This window comes from Cyclopterus lumpus, chromosome 7 (assembly GCF_009769545.1).
Source record: "Cyclopterus lumpus isolate fCycLum1 chromosome 7, fCycLum1.pri, whole genome shotgun sequence".
In the NCBI taxonomy this organism is placed as follows: domain Eukaryota; kingdom Metazoa; phylum Chordata; class Actinopteri; order Perciformes; family Cyclopteridae; genus Cyclopterus; species Cyclopterus lumpus.
Genome location: NC_046972.1, coordinates 13314673 through 13341954, shown reverse-complemented (window position 1 = coordinate 13341954; position 27282 = coordinate 13314673). Strand labels below are relative to the sequence as shown.

The window sequence follows — 27282 nt, the reverse complement described above, 5'->3', positions numbered from 1 at the left end:
ACTTTTTATAGGACAAAAGAGAGCTTCACTTAATTGTTTATATTTTCAGCTTAAACATCTCAGTGTTATGGAGGTGCACTTTCTAATACAATGAATATACTCTTGCAATATTAATAACACTCTTCCTCCGTTAAAATTGAATGCAGTTTCTACATGTTAATTACCAGCCCTTTGGTCCTCAGATAAAATACTTTTCATATTATTCTCAGCTGTGTATAGGGTAGCTTATCCCACGATTGCTTTTGTTTATTTTGGAGCCGTAGTTCTATTGAGTATTTTCCTGAACACATAATAGTAATTATGTTATAGTACACATTGTAAACATATTTATCATAACATATTTTGTCCAAATAGTGTTTTTATGTGTGTCAGTTCAGGTTTCCCTGTGACTGTTTGGTCCACAATACCTCAGGGTGGATAAGTTTGGCCTACTTAAGGACTATGGCGAGGTCAGGGTCATGAGTGCTGCTTTGGCAGGTCATAGCGGTCTTAATACTGAACAGGGTAGCTTCTTGGCTTGCATTTATGCTGTCAATTTAATTGATGATTGACAATAAATACTCAAAACCTGTTTGAATATGACTGAATGATTAAAGCATCCGAGAACACACTTTGTGGCTGTATGTGTTTGGCATAAAAATAGGATTATTTCATTGAAATTCTAATTAGAAAAAAAATCACAGAAGACTACATCGACTATTCCTTCACACGCAATTGTCTTCGTGCGCGAGTGCGAAAGGCACACAGGATATGAAAGCGCAAACGTCAAATAATTGTGTTCAGAAGGCAAAACCGGCGTGTGTGACGTATATTAAATGGTCTCCTCCAGTCTGCAATCAACCAATAACAGACGAGTACACTCGGAGTCACAGCGCCCAGTCAGCCAATCACAGCGTGCGATGCTCGAGGGTTGTATTCAGCCATGTTGTGGTTTTGAATGAGGAAGAAGCGGGAGATAATATTCTTCAACGAGTTTATATGCGTTTTAAAGTCACGTTTGGGACATATAAATAAGTTGGGGTGGGACTGAAAATGATAACCGTTTTTCCGAACGCGTTGGTTGCGACTTGTCGCATTCCTGCTGGAATTTAAACATACTTCCATAAATTAGCCGCGTCGTAGCAACGTTAGCTAGCGAGCTAGTTAGCATAGTGTGCTAGCTAGGCAATTAAGTAACTAAGTCTCAACTGACTAGCTAGGGGAGCTCGATTCGTGTGAATTTGTAAAATGATAACGGTGAGGAGCATTAGCTTTTGAAAGAGCCTCAGCTAACCCGCCTCAGTCGAATGAAGCGCGTTGGCTCCGTTAGGTTTGACAGGTAGACTTAAAGTAGCTACAGCGATTTATCTTCAAACCAGCGGCATAATTTATAAAACCTTTGAGCCATGTTGAACAAAATCTACGAATGGGTAGAAACGAGCTTTGCCAATCTTCGCAATGGTGAGCCAGCTGTGGGGGACTCTGAACATCGGACCCCGGGCGATGGTCCGTTAAGGAGGAAAAGACCAATTGAATGGTATGAACGGTAACAGCATTGTTCCCTTGTGTCACCAGCAGTCAGTGTGTCTGCTGTGAAGTTATGTATGAGTCAGTGTAACGTGTCTGTTGAACTGCTATTCATTGTCCCGCTGGTCATTTCTTTTTGTTACGTGAAGAAATTGTTTATTTTCCTTTTGTCGAAATGGATGGAATATGTTTAACTGTATGGCGTCTGTCTGTTTGTTTCCCTTAAGTTTGGAAGATGGACAACAGATCAACCAAGATGGCATAATCAGAAAGAAATCTCGAATGGGTAATTAATATCTAACTCTATATATGTATATGTAGTGATACAGTTAAACCAGTATGATCCTACTAACAATTGTCTGTCTTTTTTAATTTCTCTAGGAGATCTTATTGACACAGTCAAGGTTGCAGCTGAAGGGGTTAAGAGTCACAGCTCCAGTGTGGCTACATGGATGAGAAACAATGTGAGCCCGACCTTGAGCAATATACTGCCTGCCTCTACCAGTCCTCCACCTGGAGAGCCACAGCCCTCAACATCAGCAGTAGTCTGGGCTGGGATGCCGGTATGGAATAAATGTTTGGGGCCTGACTTTAGAGATGTCAAAACATGTTTGCCTTAATTTAAACATGTTGTATATATGTTTGGTTTCAGATTGTTGAAAGGAACTGTCTGGATAAGATGTTCGCTGCTCCCTCGACAACATTAGAGTGGAAAACATCCAAATCGGGTAAAATTGTCAATTAAAGCTTTGTATGAGCTTTTGCATCAAGGTAGCTAAAGTTTGAGCGTGCTCTTCATTATTCTACTGTTTGTTTATCAACTCTAGAATGGTTGCGCCATGAGAAGAACATTATGGGATCAAAAGTCTGTCGGCGACAAGTGTGCATGAGTCCTACACATCGTGAAGTGCCAAAAATAAATGGGCATTCTGTCAACTTGCCACCCTCCATCACCCCAAAATCGCACCCGTCTCCACGGCTAGGCAGGCCCCTAAACCTCCGACCATATGGAACACCAAGGTATTCGTTGTGTCTTTTGTTTTTACCTTTCTCCCATTTCAGAAGTTGCTTTTTGTTATATGATGTACTATGTGATATACTGGGTGAACTATGGTCAATTGATGATGTTTTGATTACAACACTGTCATTTTGTTTTTGCAGTTTTAGTGGAGTGGCAAGCAGCTCTTGCACTAGTATGTATGAGAAGACATTTCCCATCAATGTAGTGCACAGCCCAACACACAGCACCTCATCTGGGCGCATGCACAATGCCAGGCCCCGCTGCACAGCACAGCAGGTCAGACGCCCCAAAAAAATTAAATTCCTGCTAACTCCGTTTTTGCATTTCTTCATTTATTTAATGGTTTTCCTCTGTCCAGTCTGTTTGTGAAGAGGAGAAGGAGGTCTACAGGCAGCTTCTGACCATGGTCTCTGGTGGTCAGTCATCTTTCCTTCACAACGGCAGCTCACACACCATTGTGAGGTCACACAGAGATTTGTACGTATAAATACAAAGACGGTAGACTTTAACGATGCCAAACCCTCAATGAAATATAAAAAAATATATATATTTTCGAATGCATTCACATGCCAGTGGGTGGCTTACAAAAGCAAACAATTAACAGTGGTGTTTTATCCAAAACTCTAATTCTGCCTGAAAGTTGTTTAGAGATACTCAATGGTATATGTGCTTTGTAGTTGGAATTGGTCTGCAAGGTATAAAACTACCAGTTATTGTCCATCTTTACTCTGATCACTTTTGCTCCATTTTATATAGGCAGTGAATTGGAATGATGCATGCATTTGAATTGTTCCAGGTCTATCCTTTTATCACTTTGACTGTTCTAGACTTTATATCTAGAGAAGTGCCTGTTCTCATCTTCTTACCCCTGTCACTTTTTCATCAGTACCAGCTTCCTGACTACCAGCCGCAGACTGCTGCAGTTATCTTCCCCTTCTAGGTCAGCAGTAGGAGGAACTTCAGAGGGACCCAGCAGTACCCCTAGCCCCACAGGGATGTCCAGCCAGAGCTCCAGCAACCTCCCCAGCCCAGTGTGGAATTCCAATAGGCCAGGGATCCAGACGTGGTCTCTGGACACAGACCCCAGCAGAGCAGCTACTCTCACAGCAGCTCCCTCCCCATCTGCTCTTATGGATAACTCTTCTCAGGACACACAATCATCAGGTACAATTTTTCACCCACGTGTGTGTGTGTGCACTTAATTGAAATGTAGGCATTGTGAATTGAGTATTTGCTTGCTTCTGTACTTGTTCTTTGGTTGTAATCTCCTTGTCTTTTATTGCAGCTCATGATGGTGACTCTGTAATTATTATAAATGAGAAAAGGGGTAAAAAGCAAGAACGCTCAAGGTTAGTATTATTTTTCACTGCGTATTGCTATTTTGTTCCTTACGTTGTTGCTTCACAAGCTACATTTCACTGTAGTTAATGTGTAACATGATGATAATGTTTTACAAATGTAAAATGTAGATGTCTTACCATTTAATGTTGGATGCTGTTACTTCACTTCTACATTTGAATTGAATTTGGATAAACTCATACACACCATGTTAAGTTTGATACTTGGTGGAGTAAAAACAAGGACTTCTTTCAACAAAGCTAAGAGTCAATTCAAGTTAATTTTTTTTTGTTTACATGTTAACAGATTTTTCTGTTTTTATAGTGTGCCATGTTTCCAAGCAGAGTTATGGATCAAAGAATTGTAAGTACAGTGTATTTGATTATATACATAATCCATTAATAACTGATATTATGTTTGAACAGAGAAAAACATGTATCTTTTGTCACTGTAGGACTAGTATGTATGACTCTCGGGCGAGAGAAAGACGGAGACAGATTGAAGAGCAGGAGGCCCTGGCTTCTCTGCTGCTGCGACAGGTGAGTGGGCACCATGAAGCTCTCTTTCCGATTCAGTTTTATTGCATCAGTTGTATCTCGACCTCTTCTTATCCCATTCATCTGTGTCATTTTGTTGATGGTTCCCAGCGCCTGTCTGAAGAGTCGCAACGCAGCCCAGATGTGGAGGTCTATGTTCGAGTCCCTTTGGAGAAGGAGGTTCCTTTGACTCTTGTGATAGAAGAACTAAAGCCTTCAGTAGAGAAACCCGAATTCCCCGAACTCACAGAGGTGTGGTCATTGTCTTAATGCTTAATGTGTATATCATTTATTTAGATGACACAAAAGACTTGCTTTCCCATATATTTCTGAGTTACTGACTAATTTCTTTTTTTTTTTAAGTAGAAAAGCAGTTGAAAGTAAACAGGGACTAAATGGCCCTGTTTTGCTGTGCATGTTGATTTATTGTACATTTCTTCTAGCTGATATCAAGTGCTCTCTGCTACTTTAAGATGGGGTTGGTAATCTTGAGAAACTAGGAGGAGTATGTTGGATTTTGAAAATGATCCAACTGAAAAATCCTACCTACTTAAAAAAGTTATTTTCAGGCCTCACCTAAAGCCACTCCCTGGAAATTATCATTATGTAAATGTTCCAAAAATACTACAATTAATATAAACTACAAACTTGGCCTTTATAGGTTAAGACCAGATAGTTTTTTTTTTAAATATTAGATTTAAGAATAAAACGGGCAATATTTTGTTTCTGCCTACTGCCAAGCGGTATTATATTTGGAACAAATTTACATCTCATAAATATAATGGTAAGTTAATATTTCCTGTTTTTTCACATGTATGCCATCTCTTTCTATGAAGGAAATGGATGCTGAGGTGAACAGGGTGCTGAGAGGAGGTAACCATGAAGTGTTAAGTGAAGGTTTTGGTCTCAGCCTCACACGCAAAGACCTGCAGACCCTCAGCAACCTTAACTGGCTCAATGATGAGGTGGGTGTACATACTCCTCAAGGTCAGAGCTGTGTGAATGATCAGCAGGCTTTCATTTTGCACCAGATTGATCACATCCCTGTTTTGATTATGTATACATCACAATGTTTAAAGAAATACTTGACCATAATTATTTTGTGCATGTAATAATTGTCACAACTGAGTCGTACAGTTGTGCTTGTTCTGCTAATTGAAACTCTCCCTCCATAATCTCTAAGGTGATCAACTTTTACATGAACCTGCTGGTGGAGCGCAGCAAGGACCCCAACCTGCCATCGGCCAATACGTTCAACACTTTCTTCTATCCCAAGCTGCGCAGCAGTGGCTTCTCTGCTGTCCGCCGCTGGACCAAAAAGATGGACATCTTTTCTAAAGACATCCTACTGGTTCCTGTCCACTTGGGGGTGCACTGGTGCCTCTCTGTACGTCTTAATGGCCATAATTGCAAACCTGGGAGTGACAACTTTGGAATTTATGTTGCAGTTTTTTATTGTGCAACTCTTTCTCTTAGGTGGTGGATTTCCGCAAAAAGGCTATATTGTACTTTGATTCCATGGGAGGAAACAATGATGAAGCATGCAGAATGTTGTTGTGAGTTTCAGTATCATTTATGTTTGTTAAATGGGATACATATTTGGAGAGGTAAATGTAACTCCTGCTAAATAATTTTTTGAAACCATTAAGAAATCAAGTTAATTTTTCCCCCCCAGTGATTACCTGCAACATGAAAGTAAGGACAAGAAGGGCAAAGCACTGGATACATCAGGCTGGACTCTGCACAGCAAAAAGCGCAATGTAAGACTTTAACATGCGAGGACAGAAGTAATCTTGCTTTCATTGTTGTCATCAATCTGCAATTGCTTTTGAGTTTTTGGATGGTTTTCCATCACCAGCAGAAAGTTCCAGGTTATTGTTTTAGGAGCAAGTAGTGCCTCCCTCCTTGTCCATGTTCGTGCTGCACTGCAGCATTCTTAACCAATGGACTAGTTTTGATATTCATCGTTATAGTTATACAGCATACACAGAAGTAGATTACATCAGTCTATAAATCATCTGACATATAGCCTATGTTGTTTCACTGGCACATCAATGCCCCTGTGGAAATAGTCTCAGTTCTCTGGTTGTATTTAAGGAGCAGTCTGTAGGTTCATCTTGGCTTCCTACTTTGTTTCTCATTAACAGAGCAGTATAATTTACAATGTTGCTTTGAGCTTGGTCATTAGAGCAGGGATGCATCTGAAATAGCAAGCGAAGAGAAACTATACTGTGTAAAATATATTAATAATGCTATTGCATTGTCAATAACATTTATCATGATGCTGGATGCTTATTGAGGAAGAATCCACTCTAAATGTGATGGAATATTCAAAGCAAAGTTCTCACAGTTGGTAAACTAATTAGATAATCATATTTATTGATAAAATATCCTGTCAAACCTCTACAAATAATTGTAGTCATTTTGCATCATGGACTGTCCAATAACATCTTTTTCCTTTCTTTTTGCTTTCAGGAAATCCCACAGCAGATGAATGGTAGCGACTGTGGAATGTTCACATGCAAATATGCAGATTACATTACCAAAGACAAGCCAATCACATTCACACAGGTAATCATAAACACGGATTAATCTGCTAACTATCATGATAGTGGCCTAAAAATGTCTTGCATGACGTCTCTTTACTTCACAGAACCACATGCCCTACTTCAGAAGACGGATGGTTTGGGAGATTCTGAAGCATAAACTGTTGTAAATGTGTGTAGTCGGCTCACTATGTTGGAAATCCGCTGCGATGGCTGAGCTCCGCTCAACAGAAGGATCTACTCGTCGTCCTGTTTTGGGAAAGACTTGCACGCCAGATCAGGAACCAGCTCAGCTCCTCTGCATCCTCTACCGTCAATCAAGCGCTCAGCTGATCTCGGCTGATGTGATGTTGCTGGAGCACCAAGCACTGCCTCCCAGTCCTCGACTCCACTTTGGGGTTTTTGAGCACCCATGGAGCTTCAGTTGAGCAGCTGACAAGCTGCGTGTTTTGAATCGCCTCTCCGGAACAGCTTTTTAATTCACACTTGTACTGACTTACAAACCATACTCTGATGCAGCGGTCCGTTTGATGCAGACATACCAAGTTTACATGTTGTTTTTGTCTTACAGGGAGATGAGCACCTTATGCTGCTTATTTTTATAATGACAGTAATACTACTTTTTAGTGTTGCTGTCAATGTTTGATACTTTTGGTACATTTAAAAGGAAAATAAACTTTACCATGAAGACTCGTTTGAATGGCTTCTAGTCTTAAAAATATTTTACTTAGTATTTGGGCACACTATTTTTTTTATTGTTTCCCCCTATAAAACATTTCACCTCAAACAACTATTTTTGTAATTTGTTTGAATAAAAGGTCCAAAGCTTCTTCCAGCATTGCCTCAGCGTGTGGTTTAACGGAAATAGAAGGTTGACCTTGCCACATACATACTTACAAGTGTGATAAAACGGTCTTAGTTATATTCCGATAGCAGGGTAAACAAACAAAATGTATGTTAGTCTTGATAAAAGATTGTAAATTAAGGTTCAAAGTCTATTTTATGTATTTCAGTCTTGTTTTGCAGCAACTTGAGCATATTCAATATATTTTGAACTTTGTACATATTTAAAACGTATACAGCCTTTTGAACAATGTAATATACCTTTTCTTTATGGGATTCTTGTGTTTTTTAAGAAACCTAGATTCAAGTCTGTTTTAGAAATACATTATCATGTATTGTGACTGTTATTTGTGTATTACCTCAATTGGGTTTGATAAACATGAGAACCTGGATGTGTGTCGGCTCATTTGAAAGTGCATGATCAGTTTTACAACATACAAACTTGCAAATGGTCCCTTACGTAACAAAAAGCACCCACACCACAGTGGAAAAATGTACTTAAAAAAATGACACATTTCAAATCAAACCAAGTTGAAAGTTTAATAGCTGTAGGGATTTGTTTCTAGGAACATGACAAAGACCTGTATGATGGCACAAACATCTACTGAAGGAGGTTGTTTGATGCACAACACAAACAGGACTGCACATGAATTAAAGAACTGACATGACATATTCAAGGACCTTCAGCTGGAAGATTTCTAAATACTCAATCCAGCATTAGCAGCGATAAACAAGTGAACACAAGATAGTCATATAAAGATTTCTTTGCTTTATATATCTATTTTCAGAGTTTGAGATGACAACAATTCTTCAACAATAGTGCATGATCAAAAAAACAAACAAGCCAAACGAATCTGAGTAGCACTTCACCTTTCAGTGAAAGCTAAGGCATTTCCGTGAAGTTTAATTTAGTCCTGGAAATAAAACCGCGTGAATTACTCAGCAAGAAAGCCAGTTAACAACCAGGACCAGACCATTCAAACCAAGTGGCTGGAAACATCTAAAACAAACCTCTGGTGTCCATGTAACATAAAGGTTGGGGAGTCGCGTGGCCACACCCGCCTTCTTTCTCATAAAGCACACATGCCAAATTCATATGAACAACTATGGTTTGGTATGAAATAGTTCCCTTTTAATGCATCAATTTTACAAAAAAAATCCACGAACCATAGATGAATGTGTCAGTCAGAAAAACAAACAAATCTCATCGTATGAATCATAAAAGATAAAGCCAGAATGCAAAGTCATATTGAGAGGTGATCCATTGTCATCATGTGAGGTGTCTGTTGGATATCTGTAGTATTGCATTTATAAGGATAATAAATTAATTGCATAGATCGTCAGACCTTGGGCGTGTTTTTCGAGCAGTGGACGGATGAGTTGAAGAATGTGGACACAGTACCAGCTGTGAATGGCCATGAGATCTATGAAGTTATTGGTTATTAGTTATTGCCTGTGAACCTCGGACACAAACTGAATCTACATTTCTCTGGCAGGATGAGGTAAGTCAAGGTTTCAACAAATCATTTATCCCACGTTGTTCCCAACTGCTTGGGGCACAACTCTGTAGCAATGCACCTGAACCTAGCATACATAATGAATCCATGATCACGAGTCATGTTCACAAATCGCCAACATTTGTGACACAGACTGAACTGAGTCGTCTGTAAAAAAACAAAAACAAAAACAAACATTAAAGCCTCTTTGACATCAACACTGAAACCAGAACTAGAGAACTAGGCAAACATACAAACAAATCACGATTTTCAAAAACAGTTGCAAACATCTATTTCTCACTAATTGAGGCGGACGACACACTATCAAAAATAAAAACAAAACATCTTTGAAAAATAGGATCAATTTTTAAAAGTATTCAAACTGAATCAAAGAAAACAAAAACGTAATAAAACCTTTTAAATACGAAATGTAAAAAAACATGAGGGTGAAAAACTGAAATAGAGAAGTCGATGCACACACACAACACTGCTAAGTATTAAAGCATTCGTGTACTGGCCATAATAAACCGTGATCATGTTTTCTGGAGATATAACAGGACAGAGCCACGCTTTACCGGTTGATCTCAATGTCTATGTAATAACAACTTCATTCATACTCTTAACATCTAATTCTTGCTTCAGAAAATTAATTTTGGAATGCTGTGGAGATTCAGCTTCACCTGTTGTGAATGAGGGAAAACCAGAAAATACAGCAATACAGGCATTGCTATGTTCAGACAATTTGGTATAATTTTGTTTTTTAAATAACTGAAGCATTGCTACACGGATGAAAGAAAATCAAAAGAAAGCCTAAATACATTTATATCTCTTATTTACAGGCAGCTCTGTGTGAGATGTGATCCCTGTTAAGCAACTTTGGATTTCATCAAGTGGAGCAGCTCAACGTGAACAAATATTTAGAACTTTCTGATAATAATCTCTGGAATGCTTCAAATCTATTTAGCTCTTTTAACGAAGTCTTCTCTTAACCATCTCGAAATGTTCTCTTCTTTGTTGTCTTCTGATTGTCTCAAGCTTTGTCAAGATTGTTGGAACTATAAATTATTTGAGAGTCAAGTGCTAAAAAGAAGCCGCTTCAGGTCGGTTTCATACGCGATACATTTGCTGCCACGTCGAGAGACGCTAATCCGAGTGGCACTATATATCCATCTAAAATATGAGTCGTCATCTTTTTTGAATGACTTCAGTTTTTTGTTTTTCTTTTAGCCTTTTGAGTCCTGTATTCAAATATTTGCACCAATCCATCAAACTAGGACACGTGAAGTTAGAAACCCACAAAAACTCAAAAGTATGTACAAAAAGGCAGGTTCAAAGCCTGAAAGTATCAGACAAAAAAAAAAGAAGCAAAATCTTTTACAAAAAGCTGAAATAAAACATGGTGTTGAAATATTTTTTTCTGGTTTCATTCCATCTCTCCGGAATAGTATTAGAAAACAATATGAATAATGTTTAAAACATATGTCTGTGTGTGACTTATTTCTCTTGACTGTTATCAAAATAGATGCTCCTTGTTCTGTTGTTCCATTTCTCATTGCCTGCCATCCTCCAGCCTTGGTTGTTGGAGGATTTTAAAATATGAGTTTGTAGAAAATCTCTTTTTTGTTTGTCCTTTCCGTGTAACAGTCCGTGTTCCTCCCGAGTGTCTGGTGCCGTACGAGCAGTCGCTGTGCCGAGTTTCAGCACTTTGAGAGTCACTCCGGCTCCAGAGGAAGATCTGACACAAGGTGACAAGGCCAGCCAATTAGAAACAAGCTACTCCTGCACCGTCTCCTTTTGCAGTCAGGTGATGAATGATGACGATGATGCATTTGTAGGAGCAGATATATGCACGTTAAGAAACACAAAACAAACGGGCAGACACAAGCAGCAACCACAACCCACCTCTTCACTTGTTATGCTGGTAAGTGTAGGTTGTGTGTTCTGTGGGTGCCTCAATGGCAACCGGTGGTTGGACGGCACTTTCCTGAGAGGGAAAGATTAAATCTGTGAGTGATTGCTTCCCGTAATATTTTAACTGTTCTAGTGAGAGAAAACAGAGATGTTACCTCAACTGAGATGTTGGTGGCAGGCACTTGGGTGTACTGGGGGATGTATGCCCCCTGCATAGATGCGTTTGCAGGCATGTACTGCAGGAGAGTGGAGATGAGAAGTGCATTAGACATGACAGCTACTTTAGCAATAGCATAATGCTGCACTAGACAAGATGTATATGTGAAATTACACCTGTCTTTATCAGCCTAAACTACAAAAATGACCTGCAACTGAAGAAGAACATCCCATTCGATTGTTCTTACTCTGTTAATTTACCCAAAATAAAAGTCTAGTTATCTCCACAATAGGGATTCAGCATATCAGTGAATAAACTCTCTCTCCCTTTGTATCTTCATGCATTACCCAATCATAGACTGGTTACATTGCCTTGTGCATCTTTAACTGCTCAACATCAATCATCGCTGAATGCTAAATGTTCTGCTTTCTACTGACTGTGCCACTGCTGCCCATGGAGAGGTGGCTGAGCTGCTGCGTCAGGGGCCCCATCATGGAGGTCGGCTGGATGGACATGGTGTGGTCCATTCCTGGTGTCAGCACTGCTCCCTGTAAAAAGATTGAAAGAAATAAATAATACTAAAACATACAGTTTCCTTAGAACAAAAAGACTGTTAGTCAGTCAGAAGGCAGCAGAATAGAAAGAGAAAGGCATCTAAAACAGGAAGGAGGGCCAACTGCCTTAAGATTCAAGCTACTCACTGTGGGCGGCATGATGTATGACTGATGATGTAACCAGGACGGGTTGTGTACCTGCATGATCAACAAAGACACGCGTGTTTCAGAAGATACCATACCATAAATAGATGAGCCATACATTTTGCAGTTTCACAAGTTAAAGGTGTGTGACAGCAGGCCTGGGCTTGATTAAGCTCCAGTCTGTCACAGTTTAGCATCTTAACTTTGAGGCTTTGAACTACCTGGTATGTGGACATAGGTGAATGCATGTATGGGGAGAGGGAGGTTGGCCCCATCATCCGGTTTGGGCCAATGCTGTAGGGAGAGGAGTAGAACCTACAGAAAGAGACACGAAGTTATGAGTCACCCGACCACAACATGATCATACTCCCTCTGGCTAGACAAGGGATTTGTCAGAGTGGTAGTACTGACCCATTCTGTAAGGCTGCGGTGGGGTCATAGGCCAGGGTCATTCCTCCCTGGAGAAAAGAGACAACGGACTATGTCATGATGAGGCCGGTCACAAGCAATGTTGCATAATACAGCATTTTCAAATAAGTCAATTGGACACAAATAAACTCACGCTCTCTCCATCTCTCGTCCAGGGCCGGCCGTTCTGCAGATATTTTCCTTGGCTCTGACGCTTTTTCTGGCCTCCATCAGCAAATTTACACAACAGGGGCTCTGGCGGCACTGGACAAGTAAGAAAATATTACTTTATAAGAAAATATATAGTCAGTATTATGAATGTAAAATTCTTTGGATGAGATTATTTTCTTCGACAGATAATCAAACAAGATGCCATCTGAAAAACCTCACCTGGAACTCCAGGTGGAGTCTTGATATATTTTCCATTAAAATGTTGGATGATGGCTTCACATTTCTCGGTTGACTCCATCCTATAGGAAAATGTCATAGTAAATGTATATTAAAATCAATCACTGCAGCAGGTTATGAGGTATCATGCTTTGTGGTAATATTTCCAGTCGAGGATGTTCTACCTGCGCTGGCCACCAGAGGGCTCTCTCACCATGATTAATACTAACATTTGTGCAAGGGGATATTTTCTTTAAAGCACATGAGGCCATCACTAACTAAATATGTAATAATCGAAGCGCATACCTGGCAAAGCCCACGCCTCGGCTGGTTCCGTTGGCGTCACGCAGGATGCGAGTGGAAATGGCTTGGCTGAAGGGCTTCAGCATGTTCTCCAGCTCCTGCTCGTCCATGGACATTGGCAGATTGGAGATATATAAGTTGGTGGGGTCCTGCTCCTGTTGCTGAAAGGTGAGAAGCCATAAGAGGATTAATGAACGAGGATGTGGAGCAGACAAAGCTCTTCGTTGTCTTCAATAAAAGAAACTGCATTATGATATCAAAAACCCTCCAAAAATCCGGCGATGCTCGAAAGCTGCGAGCAAAAGTATGAGAGGATCATACAACCTTTTAAGGAAGAGTGTACGGTGGCTACTAGTTGGAAGGGAGGCAGGTGCCGGACATTAGACAGTTAAAACAGTCCAATAGAGGGAATCAGGCTTGAAGTAAAGAGTGGATTTCATTTTGGCGTGAGCTGCATGGATGAGGCAAAGGAGAAGAGATATTCAGAGATGATGAGATAGTATTCTGGCTGGACTTCAACTGAATTTCTCTCTCATTCTTGCCTCTTCCACTTTTATTCCTCCAACTTGCTCCTTTTTTTTTCTTCACGCTCCCCTCTCATACTCCATCACCCATACGTTATTACCAAAAGGGTAGAAGACAGGCCCATTGTGTGAGACTAGCCTCTTAGGAGGATGAAAGTGCAGGATCCAGGTAAGGGGATATCAAAGCCTAATTACATTTTAAATGGCTCTCTATTCATGGATGATCTGAAATGATTATGTGCTCTAGCGCTGTGCAGAATCACAGCAAAGACAATTTGGAAAAAGACCTTTAGAAATGATCTGTAGAACATCTAAAGCATTGTGCTATCATTGTCCCCACGCAAACATTATCATCCCTTTTCCTAGGTCATTGTAATAATATGTCTCCTGCATTCAAGCAGTAAGAGTCATGTGATATTCCCGACCTTGAATGCAGATACAGAGGCCGGCTCTGCTGGCTCGCATAAATTAGACAAATTGTGCAGTTTTTCACAATCTGAATTTTAAATTATTAGTAACCAATCTAAAAGAAACTCTTAAAGTGCCACACTTTCATTTTATGCTTTCAAACTATTTTGTAGGCATCTTGTTTTCTATTTTTGTGCCTACTGTAAAACAAATTAAATTGAACAGCATCTTGTAAGATAACCAATCTTTATCACCCTCTAACCATTATGCATATTCATTATCTCAGAGTGTAGATGTGAATAAAAACCTGTAAATTAATTTCCATGCCATGAATAATGCATGTCTAATCGCTGTGACCTGTGGTGAAGGTGATTTCTCCTTCACCTCCCTCCTCCTCCACAGACATGAAGCTCGGACCCAAGAGAGCGAGCCGAGGAGACCTGCTGCGGATTTGAACCGCGAATGAGTCAGAATGAGTTGGAGAGAAATCTAATGCAAACATAAGTAGTAAACCTGGAGTGAAATCAAGTTATTTTGTGAGCAAGGAGCTGCATGAGTGTCAGTGATCCAGCTTACAGAGAGATCAGCTTTCCCAGGGTATTGGGGGGATGCGTGGCTTGTGAGTGTTTGTCATAACCCGGCAGGGGCAAGGCTGGTGAAGTGTGTGTGTGTGTGTGTTGACAGGGCGGATAGCTGGGCACAGGGCCCCACTGACGGGGAGCTGCTCAGACACTGAGTCAGATGCCACCAGGGAGAATAGAGAGGGCCTTTGTACAGGGAGCTCAGAGAGAAGGCCCTGGGACACACTCCCTCAACACCGCCACCACCATGAAACGCAACACACACACACACACACACACACACACACACACACACACACACACACACACACACACACACACACACACACACACACACACACACACACACACACACACACACACACACACACACACACACACACACACACACACACACACACACACACACACACAGCGCACCGCCTAGCTGACACGCATGCACACACGCAGATAAATAAAAAAGCTTGCCATAGCTTTAAGAAATGTATAAGAAGCAGATAAGGCAAAGGAACAACCTTTCTGCTGCAGGTTAATAATTCAACATTTAATTTGTAATTAATAATTCATCATTCACTGTTTTGCTGAGTCACTGTTAAAATGCTTGAAAGCTTCTTTAGAATTTAACAATTTGATTAAATCTGACACCGCGTCATCGGAAATGGGAAACCCAGAATATTGACATCTCAGGTGGGTTCTCACCTTGGCCATCTGAGCCTGCACTCCACCCGCCTTCAACGCCGTCACTGCCTTCTGAGCTGAGGACGGACTGTCAAAGTCAACAAAGCCATAGCCTGCAGGGATGGAGACATACAGCATGACATGGGCTACACGTTGTGACAATAAGATATAGACATTTGATCTCATTAAGCTCTCATAGTAGTAGTGTTTTAATCTGAAGAGACAGCCAGTCAGGCTTGGACTGTGCTCCATGGAAGACAGATGTAGAGGTAAACAACTGCCCATATGTAATATCACACAATACTTACCCATTGGGTAGGTACACAGTAAACACTGGCCAACCCAATGCAAACGGCTTTATTAAGAAGAACTGAGCAGCAATGTGCTATCACTGAAATCTGTAACTTACTATGCATTCAAACTACAGCAGAGAAGAGAAAAGGTTTAAATGCAGTGAAGATATCATCAAGTGACACAAAGGTGTTTGTGGCTACATTGTCCAGTGAGGACCAGCTTATAGAGCTTTGTGAACCTTGAAAAAGGTATTTTTGTCATTTCTGTATGAAGTGATCTTTTAACTTCTGCTCAACAGCTACTTTCAACCAGACGCCTCACCTTTGCACTTGTTGGTGGTCTTGTCCAGAATGGCCTTGGTGGACACAATTTTCCCATACCTGAAAAACAGTGAGGTTTACGCTTGAGGATCGTCCTTTCCTGCACGATGCACTGAACATAATGACTTGTTTACATTCTGAGGCCATGTGGTTTATCTCTGAGCTTAACACACCTTTGTGGAGTGTGCTCCATGATGACTGAATTATAATTCACCTGACGGATTCAGTGCAATGACACGGAATACAATTACACCATCTGATAATAAATGACGTGTAGGGAAATCTTGAGAGGGGTGGGGCATCAATTTAATTAGAGCTGCTGCGCAGCACTAAGAAAGACGGAGGAAGAGGAGGAAGATGAACAACTAAAAGGAGGAAGACAAAAGAGAAATACATGAGGGTCCATTATCATCAAACCTTTAAGTCCCATGTTTCTAAGCCATAATACTATTTTTATTTCACGCTGTGACTTAGGGAATCACCATTTCAAAGTTGTGTCAGAAAACGTATTTATCGAGACAGAATTTTGAGAATTTGCATATTTCATCTAGACAACAGAGGTTTCTGTAATCCATTTTGACAAAGATTGATTGCTCCTCAACTGATGTTGAAAGATGCTCTATTTTCAATGACTGCAGTGGTTTACACCATGATGCAATACTAAATACTGTAAAGAAAGATGCCGTTTTTGAGATGAAATTGTGAGACTTATTTACTTACATCTGCCATGACATCAACTTTTTCATAATTCCTGTCGTGCTGGAAGCATCTGGGCATTTTTGCTGACTTTGGCCAACATGTTGGTGAAAGTTGCTAAGTACTAGCATGTGTGACATGTATGTTTACTCGACAGTTGCTGTCGCCCCACGATCACAGCCAGTTGGGGAAGTTACCTACAGCATGTGCAAAGTCTGGTTTATTTGCATGCATGGTTTCATGCAAAGCAGATTTCCTAGAAATGATAATAATAATAACAATTCAAAAAAATAATACTACAACCAACCAAAAAACAGCTGGCTGGCCCCTAATTATGAGCGCAATGTCTAGTGGGTTTCTGCATAGTGGAAAAAAACTATAGAGGTCTTATTCATTCCAGCTTTTACACAGATAATGTGCAATAGGGATCGTAACTCAAGGGGAATCCAACATAAAGTGACTATATGGTAAAAATAAATGTCTCTGCTGCATTTTCTGATTAATTCACAATGCAGTCTCAATGCAAAATCTATCCAGCTGGCCCGCTGCTGCATATGCATAGAATAGTGGCTGGCTCAGGCAAATGCTTGTGTGCGGCAGAGTGTCAATCGGTTCCCATCTCTCCAGGCATGTGCATGCAGTGTAATCTGATATGCCTCTCCTTGGCCATCCTGTCCAATGCTGGCTCCCAGCCATGCTCTCATTCTACTTACCAGCTTCTTTCTAGGCAGCGTTACACTGCACCACTGCCTCATTTCGTCCAGGCTACAAGTCACACTAAAAAAATACTCTATTAGTAAGGATTATGTGATGACCAGCTAAAATTGTCAACTGAATCCAAATTGGACATTTTAAAAAGGTAATTTAGGATTACTTTCCCTGAAGAAAAAAAAAACATTGTTTACCAATTCTAAGTTATTGATTTGGACACTACAGCAGTAGATACACTATGTTGGCAAATATTAAAGTATTGAATACACAGATTTTACTTGAATTATGTATATCCAATATTAATATCATCAAAAATCCCATAGCGTAATTCATTCCCGCTTTGTGCTTGATTTAGTTAATTCATTGAAACATATTTACACTTATGGCCTTTAATAGCGACTCATTTCCAGTTCATGTTCATTATTGTGTATTTATACCCTTCATAAAAACACTTTGAAATGTTCTCTATAAATAACTTTTAGCTGGACATTCAAGGCATCACAGACAGACATTGTATTATATTCTAATAATTTATGCTCTACACATTGTCTGCTAACTGAATCCATCCGGTGTTCACTACCTATATAACATCACCATTTCACGGTGCATTTCTGATTCTAAGCTATAAGATGCCACTAGATAAAACCCTTTCTTACAATATTTCCATATGCAACATTACTGTGGGCACGGATCAATTCTACCAGTCTATGCCTTCACATTATGACTAACATTTAAGCTGTGACTGTACTTGCTGCACTCCCCTGCTTACAGTTTGAGATACCCGTTTACTGAATTGCGCTCCGAGGTCTGGAACTACGTGATGCAGAGCAAAAAGAGGGGCTGGAAACTCAGCCATGTGTGAGAGAGCACAGCGTAGTCCAGCCTGATGTCCATCCATGGTCAACCACCAGAAACAGACCCGGGCAAGAACCAGAGCGGCAGCAAAGCACCCAGAGAGACAACTACAGGGGCCAGAGATGAAAGACCAACCCCCATCCCGTCCTCTCATCCCTCGCTCCCAACACAGTACACTTCAGAGCGTGCATACAACAACGGTGGGGGAGGGGAGCTTTGGGAGGGTGGTGTCCTGATACTATGTTGAGTTAACCAAGTCAAATTCCCTCCATGACTTGTCTTCCTACTGTTATACATAGTCCTCTACAACCATATCCCCTAATAACTATCATCGGATATAGAATCCTTTAGTTTAACTGAGAATTACATTGGCCTTAATGTGTTCTGCTAAACAGGCACATTTTATGCACTGATTTTATCTGCTCTGTAAAACCAGAAATATAAGAACTAGCCTCACAGAACACCACCACCTAACACACAAACCCTGAACTCCATTCATCCCCCCCCTTTCATGCCATTGCCCTTGTTTGTCTTTCCCTTTCCCCTGGGCTCGCCGTTTCCTGTAGGGTTGGGCAGCCTCATGTGAGCCATATCTTCCAGACAGCTGTAAAATAGCAGGCCCCTCCCTCCCTCTCTCCCTTATTCAATCTCTCTTGTTTTCCCTCCTTTTCTCTCAGTCCTCTCTTCTGGTCCTCATCACAAGGCTGCAGAATTAAATTAAGTGAACCCAGACCATTCATCTGAGCCCTACTCATTTTGAAGACTTCTACTGAAGGCCTAACAAACATATCCGATGGATTAGATGATGCTATTGTTGTTTGATGTCTGACTACATACGGCCCACAACAGAGTTTTAAAAGACTCACAATCACACTGATGAGCAACATAGTGTATTATTTATAGTGCAGAATATGACTTTGAATAAGGACAGCATAGAGTCAGTCATCACATGTTTGATGATAATCTACAAGACATTAGCACAGAGGAGCAATAACTCATATAGGTCAAAAGTCTGAGAAGGAGCAAGAGGAGCCATACAGAAATAATTAGCATGAGAGAGGGAGACTAAACATTCTGTACCTAGTTGTTGGAAAGTCTGCTTAGCGGTGCCAAAGTGAAAGGTCTTAGTTTGCTGCCAAAATTATTGTTTGTTTTTCCACAGGGCCACTAAATGATGGGCCCTAAAAAACATGTGGACGAAAATGTGGCCCTCTTTTTCAATCTAGAAATACCTTCTATGGTGTGCTTTAGCATTACTGTGCATTTCAAGTGTAAGGAAGTCATGTGAGAATCCGTAGTCATGCAATCCTTGATGCATTTAGACAGCCAGCCATCGTCTGTCTATCCATGAATCCATCTCTCTGTCTATATCTACTCTGCTACATGTGCACAGCGGGCAGCCAAGAAGAGATGTATTGAGTGTATGTGTAGAAGTTGGAACTTACGGCTGACAGAGTTTGACCAGATCCTGGTCTGTGGTTCCTGGGTGGAGGCCACGGATGTACAGGTTGGTTTTGCTCAGCTGCTCTCCCCCACTGCTGCTGCTGCTTCCATTGCTGAAGGAGGTGGTGGTGGAGTTGCTACTGTTGTTGTTGGGGCTTGGAGGAGCCATCTGATGGTTGGAGGGGGACACATACGTCTGCTGCAGAACAAACAGAGGGCACAAGAAAGAGAATGGTTAGATGTGTGCTTGTACTCTGGGATAGTACAGCCGCACACAAAGCAGATACTTCTTTAGATGCATAATTAAATGTACATAATACTGATACAACAGCCAATTGGATAAGAACAGCTTTGTTAATGGTCAACATTAACATACAGCTCAAACTACTAATTAGCCCCAACTTTAGAAACAATGGCAGACAGAGAGAAAATACAAAAGATGGATGTGAAGGAAAATATACTAACATTTTTAATATGCACAGAACATTTCCATGGGAAATAATACAAACATGGATATTATATAATTCATACATCCAAAGAGAAATATGAGAAAGAACAATGAGATTACAAAATGTAGTCTACTGTGGCAGAATGTGGATAATAAATGCACATATTCATATTAAAAAGGTCATTCATACAGAGAGTGTGTTATGTGTAGACAATGTACTACAGGCAGAGTGTGGCCTGGTTTAGCAGAGATGGGAATCATAAGAAAATCACGAGCTACAAGGTTATACAGATACTTCAAACATTTACTGTTAAAATGAATCAAACCCCTCTACAAGCAGCCAGCAACAATTTAGTCCCCACCCCCTGCTTGGACAGGAGATAAATAAATGGTGGCCCTACAAGTCAATGTTCTAAGATTTATTATCTTAGAATACTAGCGGTTATTAAATAATTCCTTAAGACAACTATACGCCAAAAGCAAATAACTGGTTGGAATTAAAGTGGCTGAGCTCCACACTGCTGCAAGAGAGACTTTTATGGTGCGAGCAGAAATCTTTCATTTAGAGGAAATATTTGAAACAGTAACAATCAAATCACAGGGAGCTCTGTGGATTATCAACAGTTACCACAACATTGTCTAAGAGATTGTGTATTCAAATAATCATTTTTCAGTGCTGTGAGCTCCAAAAAACACATTACGTTCACCAGTATTGTCTTGGGTTGGTGGCAAAAATCTCAAAGCCATGACTATCTGAATGGCTTACCAGTAAATGTTTTTATTATTTTTTATCTGGATAAACTGATTTATTAAGGGAAGATGCTTTAAACGGTCATATATCATTGCCGCAATCTCTTAGATGAATACATGTAAGTGAATATGCCATGATTTATGCACTTGGACCTAAATGTCACATCTGGTATTTCATGACCTGGCAGTTCAGTGCCACTGTCCACTGCTCAAGGATGTGTAACCATGAAAGAAGCAGCTTCACTCACATCAATGCATGCATGCAATGAGCATGTTTTTGGCTGTCACAATATGTTCATCAGCATAAATGTACCCATATATAGAGGCAGTGATGAGAAACCTTAAATGTATGTGCAGAAGTGCTCAAACATTATTTTATCCAACAGCTGCTTTCAATGATTTCATTTTGAAAAATCTATCTATAATAGTATGGGTCATGCAATAAATCAAATTGGTATGAAGTATAATGTCAGCTTCGTTTGGCTTTGGTGTTCCTACCACTGCTAGCAGAGGATGAACTGTTTGATTAGTTAGGGTCACCGGGCGACCCCAGGCAACAAAAGGATGGTTTGTTTGACACCACAAGGTCAGCTCTGGACCACCAGCTTATTAACAGAGAGGGAGTTGTCAAAAGACTCAAGCCAATTATGACCTCTATCTCTCTGCAGTCTCTCTGTTCTAACCAGCTTCTAGTTCAATTCCAGAAACACAAAACTATGAGGGAACGCCATGTTTCACCAAACTAAAACTACAACGTTGAATGTTTAAAGTGAGTTTTTAAAGCGGAATACTGTATGATTATATATTTCATACAAACAATGTTTGCAACGTTACAAAACAACAGGACTCTTACTAACCGCGTTTTAATGGGTCACACCCAAATAACACGCCCCAAAATAACATCAGCACCAGGAGAATGGGATGAAGCCGCATTAAATTAGATGTCAACGCTCGTTAGTTACTTAATGTTTCATGTAATAAAAACGAGTTGTTCCGGAGCTGTGACGGACTCGTGTGGAAGCGACAGCTAACATTTAGCTAGCTAGCTAGGTGTCTAACGTTAGCTGACGCTTTTCAAAACTTTGTTCAACATAAAATGAAACGTTACGCCTGTTTAATTTTATAGTTGAAGGAAAATAGTTACTTCTCGAGTCAAACGAGATGTTTTAAAATCATGTTTCTAGGTTTATGAAACTTTTATACATTACTGTGTTTCTAAAAACAACAGAGGTCATTTAATTGTGTTCCCTCTGCATAGACCAGCAGAATATCAAACATAACGTTAGATCTATGGTGTCTGCTCTACAGTAGGACATATTATTAAAGATGCATACTAAACACGTATGATGATGTATGCATGAAACATAAATGTAAAATACCCTAGTTAGTACATAGCCATTTTTACCTGGCGGCCAAACCCTCAATACAGGACTCTAATAGCTCTTCTAACGTATAAGTTGTAAACCTGCGTAATATTGCAACATATTTGCAGACACCAATGATTCTTTTGCAAGCTTTATTGTATGCACGCTCCCCAGCTGCATCAAGTTTCCCAAACTGTTTAGGAATCGGCCATCAGAACTTACTTCGTCTTTATAGTCAAGCTGAGTGACTCACAGATCCCATTCATCTCAGTCCTCCTCTCTAATCTCCGTCTCTTCTTAAGCATCAATAGTACACCGTTTGTTTTTCCAAAATCACAGCCTCTTCCTGTGCTTTCCCTTGCCTTCACTGTAGGCGGCCCGCACAGACTATCAGGAGGGATGCACCTGCAGAGGCCTGGGGAGATAGGATCTGACAGGAGACCGAGTCCTGGCCCAAGCCTGACTAGTGGGGCCTGTCTAATTAGGATCTGAGCTTGTTAGCGGAAAACACTAATCCCTCTCATGTGCTCTCAAGTCAGAAGGTAGTGTCTCATTAAGACTGCTCTACTAGGCTCCTTCTGAGAAAAAGATGGCAGAAAGTCAGATCCACACCTACTCCCCATCTGCTCCTGCACCAGCTCCAGGTGTTTTGACACTAATGTAAGATAATGCCAAACACAGGCAGTTATGCATTCACAACAACATAAATACAGTAAGAAAGGGAAGCTTGGAAAGTATGACAAGAATTTTAAATGATCAGTTGTTTTAGCTTGTAAGGTTGCATAAGTGCTCGGTTCGTCTGTGTCCCAAACCTGACCTCCTGACATGTTCCTGATTTCCTTCCTACTTGTTACTCTTCAGTCCACAGCCACACACATAATCTTGTTACACTGTTCCCTACATGAATCTGTTTCATTTCTGAGCATTCTTTACATCCCCCTGAAATACACACACGTTTGTGTTTCTCTCCTTAAAGTGGACAGGGGTTGTAGGGGGACACGCTTTGGTTTAAGATTAGAGTCCATGCTGCCATTGTTAAATTGAACTACATTCCTGAAGGCATCACAGCTCTGTGGGAACTGATAAATAAAGGAAATCCTCCTGTGTACATCATACACACATTTACAACTGACATGATATATGGATAATAAAAACAAAAGGCATTTATTTTTTACAGTGTATAATAACAATGTAATCCTAGCCTGCCAATGAAAAAAATGTATGCTCAGTTGCTTACAGGCACTCATACTACTGCTATTTTCTGTACAGAGAAGCTGGACATATATATACATCCCTCACACTCAAATTACTATCACAGAATATGTAGTTATAGTTGCAGTAAGGCAAATCGCCTCAATGTATTATCATTATAGTTGTGCAAGAAGCATAACTACAGTTACTGGCCAACAGGGTGATGCAGAGAAAGGCAGTGTGCTGAAGACGGATGAGATAATTACAGTTGGAGGGAGCAGAGATGATGCCTGTAGGGAGTACAGGTGACTCAAGGACTTTCTTATCCGAGAGAGAACAATGAGGAGACTAGATGTATGCCTTTAATTCTGTAGTAATAGCAGAGATATGAGTCTGATTGTTTGACGGTTAAATTCTACATCATACTGGCAACAAAAAGCTTTTGTGAAACTCACGAGTATTATAATAAATCTAACTAATCTTCACATTTATTTATTTCATTCATCCCAATAGAAGCAAATAATTGCCTATAAAACCCTGTAAAAATATAATTATTTTCCTGGAAAGAAAAAGTGTCATACTTCATTATTTGAATAAGTTTAAAAATAAAATGCATTTTTCCTCATCATTAGAAACATAATGGTAGTTTCCATTACAATACAGTGGCATTTTAATAATACACAAGTGTCATAACCTCTATTCATTATTCATGTTATGCAACAAGTATGTTTACAAATCTTGAATTAAAGTGAAATATCTGAAATGTGGAGTCCTACCTGCTTGGCTAAAGAAACTTTAAAAGGCACCGTGGAAAAGATCATAGTGGAACAGACCAAATCTCTCTATATTATATTTTTGCAGCTGCAAAAAAAAAAAAAAACTGCAAGGTGGGAATAACCAAATGAGAAAAGTGATGAAAATCCTTGGCGTCTTGTGGCTAAAAGGTGAGACTTCTCCTTGCTCTCCTTCTTCTGGCTCAGTCCAGTTTAATTAAAAAACACCAGAAAAGTGAACAGATGGTTAAAATAATCTGTTTTCAACAGGTATCATGTACCCTGAAGAGAGCAGAAAGAAAGGACAAGGGATTCATCAGTTAGGAGGAATGTTCAGGCTCTCCTCTCCATGTGAACTGAACCACTGACAGACAAGAAATCAAGGTATGTGAAACACACAGGGGAGGAAGAAAAAAAAGACAGGGGGAGTTAATCGAAAGCAGAAGAAAGGGGGGTAAATCTCTTAATCCCTTTCTTTTCTCCGCCCTTTTTCCCCATTGTAAAAGACATTGACTAGGGGTTACCGTTTGACGTTGGATTTACAAGTCTTCCCATTCTGTGACTTTGACGCTCTAACAATGACAAATGTGCCATAAAAAAAAAGTGTGTGCATATCTTCTTTCAAGGAAAATGTTTGAGTTTGCAGAGCCCCCAGAAATGAGCACATTGTCTCAATCCAGGATTCCAGGAATTCCAGGTCATTAAAATGAGCTATCTGAATTCCTGCCAGCAGCAAGGCAGGGAAGGGAATCACACATGGAAGGAGGACGGTATTCTATTTCAGCTTTGTTCAAACCTTAATCAAGAAATATGGAGACTCAGGCATCAACTTCACTTGAGACACATTTTGGCCATGAATCCGAATAGTTTAAGAATCAGGAATCAGTACTCAAAATGCTTCAAATCCTATATAGACCCGACTAACTACTTTACACTTTTACTTAAAACAGTCCTGTGTAATACTGTATTGCCATATGTCTCAAAGAATCTATATAGTCTGCACAGAAAAGGAATGAACAGTGTGAACAATGTCAATGAATTATGCATATGAAGAGACAAGCTAATCAATATTAGACCTTACATATTGTTCCAGCTCTGTTGTCGTTGGTTTATAACTAATCTGCACATCCCATTCAAACACACACATAAATATATATATATATATTCCATCTTCATTATCAATATTACATTCTGTAACTTTCATCTTTTCCACAGTGCCATGCAACAACCCTCCCAGTCATCGCTACAGGACTGAAGGGGTGGGGCATATCGGTACGCGTAAAAGAGGGGAAAAAAACTTTGCTATAACTTGTGGTTAATTCAATGAAACATCACCGAAACATTACGCAGTTGATTCAACCCCATCGAATGCACAGTAAAGTCGAATAAAATGAGCTTTTACCATCTTGTTGGCAGCCTAACGGACATCCACATAAGCTGCCCTCGACGTGCGGGCTGCGGAGAGGAAGGGAACAGCGACCGTGTCGAGAAAAAAAAAAAGAAAAGCCAAAGCAAACTGTTGTAGTAATTTACAGGCCACAATGTAACGGGCCCCGTGTTAGTTTGTAACAATGTAGCAACTGCGGAGGAAAAAGCCGACGGCGAAGGTTACAACGGCGAGTAAAAGAGTTTAAACGTCGCCTGTGATCCACTTTCAAGGACACTGCAGCTTACACCGCGGAGCCGCGTTCAAGTGAAGGACTCGAGCAACAGCGCATCGAGGACTCACTCGCTGGTGCAGCAGCGCAGAGGGTAGAAGCGGGTTATTTAGTTACCTTCTTGGTGTTCTTGCCGGTGTAGCCGTTGTACGGGTTGAATCCTGTCCTTGGCGGCGCAGAGAGCAGCATTTTCACACGGCGCCGTCTGTGTCCGGAGGAGCGGGGAGCCGAGGCAGTCAGCTGACGTCAGCCAGGGAGATTCAGCCAGGAACAGCGGCGGTGATTGGAGTCGGTCTTCCCAGCGCTCTGAACTCCACTGGCGATCTGTTCAAGTGTGATATCTCACTTCATCTCTCGGGGTCATGTCCACGAACCCCCCTCTTTCAACCAGTAATGGATAGTAAAGAGATAAATACCAAGGTATTTTTGGGGAGAAATATTAAAGTGCTCATCGGCTGAGATTGCTTTATAGACTGGGATTTGGTGAATAAATACAGAAAAGCAGATGTTTCTTCCAGTCAGGCAATGGGAATTGTGATTTTGAGACTTTGTGCAAAATCAGGCATGTTGCCCCTATCGGTCAATATGTTTAGCAGCTGGTTTCAGAGTCAAGTGAGCTTCAGGTCAAGAGGCAATATAGCACCAGAAGTGAAAAGGAAACCGACGTGACTCACTGCGACTCGACGTCCTCATGTGGCCCATTTTGTTCCTTTCATTTATTTTTTATTGGAAGAGTAAGAGCCTGTCTCTAAGCTGTAGTTAGTGCTCATTTCTGGGGGCTCTGCAAGTTACCTGAAGAGATCCAATCTGGATTTTATTTTGTTATACAAATAGAAATGCAGAAGGTAGCAAGCATAGTGTTAATTTCTTTAGAAATGTCTTAATGATGTCTTATTGTTTTCCATTAAGTTTGATTTAATTCACCATAAACAACAATGTCAGGGTATTTCAGCCAATGCCTTATTTTTCAGTTTTTGTGATAATTACAATTCAAAGTTGTATTACTTGGTGTGTGAACTTGATGTTGCTCCCATGCATAGACACAGGTTTAACTCCAAAAAATGATTACAACTTTTTGTATTGCCTTCTGGGTTACACTTTTTAAATTAATTAAAGGTGAGGTAGGACTTGTTGTCATCTAGTGATGAGGTTACAGATTGCAACCAACTGAAACTTCTCCTGTGTGCCATGTGTGTAGAACTATGGTGGTGTGTAGAACTATGTCGAGCCAGCCTTTGGTTTGTCCATTCCGGGCTACGGTAGAAAAATGGTAGCCGGCTCCATGAAGAGTATGTAGATATAAAAGCTGTTGTGTGATGCTCCCTTTGTTGTATACACCAGACATGTTAATGTCCGTAAAAACTACTTTCCCGAACAAGTACCTGATAGTTATGGTATTTGATTTGCCTGTGATACTCAAGTTCAAAGTGCACCCAGC

General features: G+C 40.4%; 2 protein-coding genes across 3 annotated transcripts; one reads left to right on the top strand and one right to left on the bottom strand.

Moving 5' to 3' along the window:
• Window positions 1–885: 885 nt before the first annotated feature.
• si:dkey-21c19.3 (sentrin-specific protease 1) lies at window positions 886–7783 on the top strand. 2 transcript variants are annotated; one of them, XM_034537440.1, is made up of 18 exons: window positions 886–1516; window positions 1734–1792; window positions 1888–2069; window positions 2159–2234; window positions 2334–2526; window positions 2668–2803; window positions 2886–3004; window positions 3468–3691; window positions 3813–3876; window positions 4190–4228; window positions 4320–4404; window positions 4513–4653; window positions 5238–5366; window positions 5585–5788; window positions 5878–5957; window positions 6077–6161; window positions 6877–6972; window positions 7055–7783. In XM_034537440.1, the coding sequence occupies exons 1-18, from the start codon at window positions 1386–1388 to the stop codon at window positions 7115–7117; spliced, it is 2106 nt and encodes a 701-aa protein (XP_034393331.1). In that variant the 5' UTR covers window positions 886–1385; the 3' UTR covers window positions 7118–7783. The 2 variants fall into 2 exon arrangements, with proteins under 2 accessions (XP_034393331.1, XP_034393330.1); XM_034537439.1 differs by having other exon boundaries at window positions 3414–3691.
• A 533-nt stretch (window positions 7784–8316) lies between these two features.
• rbms2b (RNA binding motif, single stranded interacting protein 2b) lies at window positions 8317–26153 on the bottom strand. Its single transcript, XM_034538257.1, has 14 exons — window positions 25962–26153; window positions 19663–19859; window positions 15957–16015; window positions 15363–15454; window positions 13154–13311; window positions 12851–12930; window positions 12615–12724; window positions 12464–12510; window positions 12274–12367; window positions 12056–12106; window positions 11792–11902; window positions 11353–11433; window positions 11189–11270; window positions 8317–11021 (listed from the first exon to the last, which is right to left on the bottom strand). The coding sequence occupies exons 1-13, from the start codon at window positions 26031–26033 to the stop codon at window positions 11193–11195; spliced, it is 1230 nt and encodes a 409-aa protein (XP_034394148.1). The 5' UTR covers window positions 26034–26153; the 3' UTR covers window positions 8317–11021; window positions 11189–11192.
• Between the last annotated feature and the right edge of the window lie 1129 nt (window positions 26154–27282).

Coding starts and splice junctions, on each gene's coding strand:
- rbms2b (XM_034538257.1), bottom strand. CDS start 26,033: ATGCTGCTCTCTGCGCCGCCAAGGACAGGATTCAACCCGTACAACGGC. Junction 12,931..13,153: donor CGAGGCGTGGGCTTTGCCAG/GTATGCGCTTCG, acceptor ATTTTCCTATAG/GATGGAGTCAACCGAGAAAT. Junction 12,725..12,850: donor GACTCCACCTGGAGTTCCAG/GTGAGGTTTTTC, acceptor TTACTTGTCCAG/TGCCGCCAGAGCCCCTGTTG.
- si:dkey-21c19.3 (XM_034537439.1), top strand. CDS start 1,386: ATGTTGAACAAAATCTACGAATGGGTAGAAACGAGCTTTGCCAATCTT. Junction 5,789..5,877: donor GGGTGCACTGGTGCCTCTCT/GTACGTCTTAAT, acceptor TCTTTCTCTTAG/GTGGTGGATTTCCGCAAAAA. Junction 6,973..7,054: donor AGCCAATCACATTCACACAG/GTAATCATAAAC, acceptor TTTACTTCACAG/AACCACATGCCCTACTTCAG.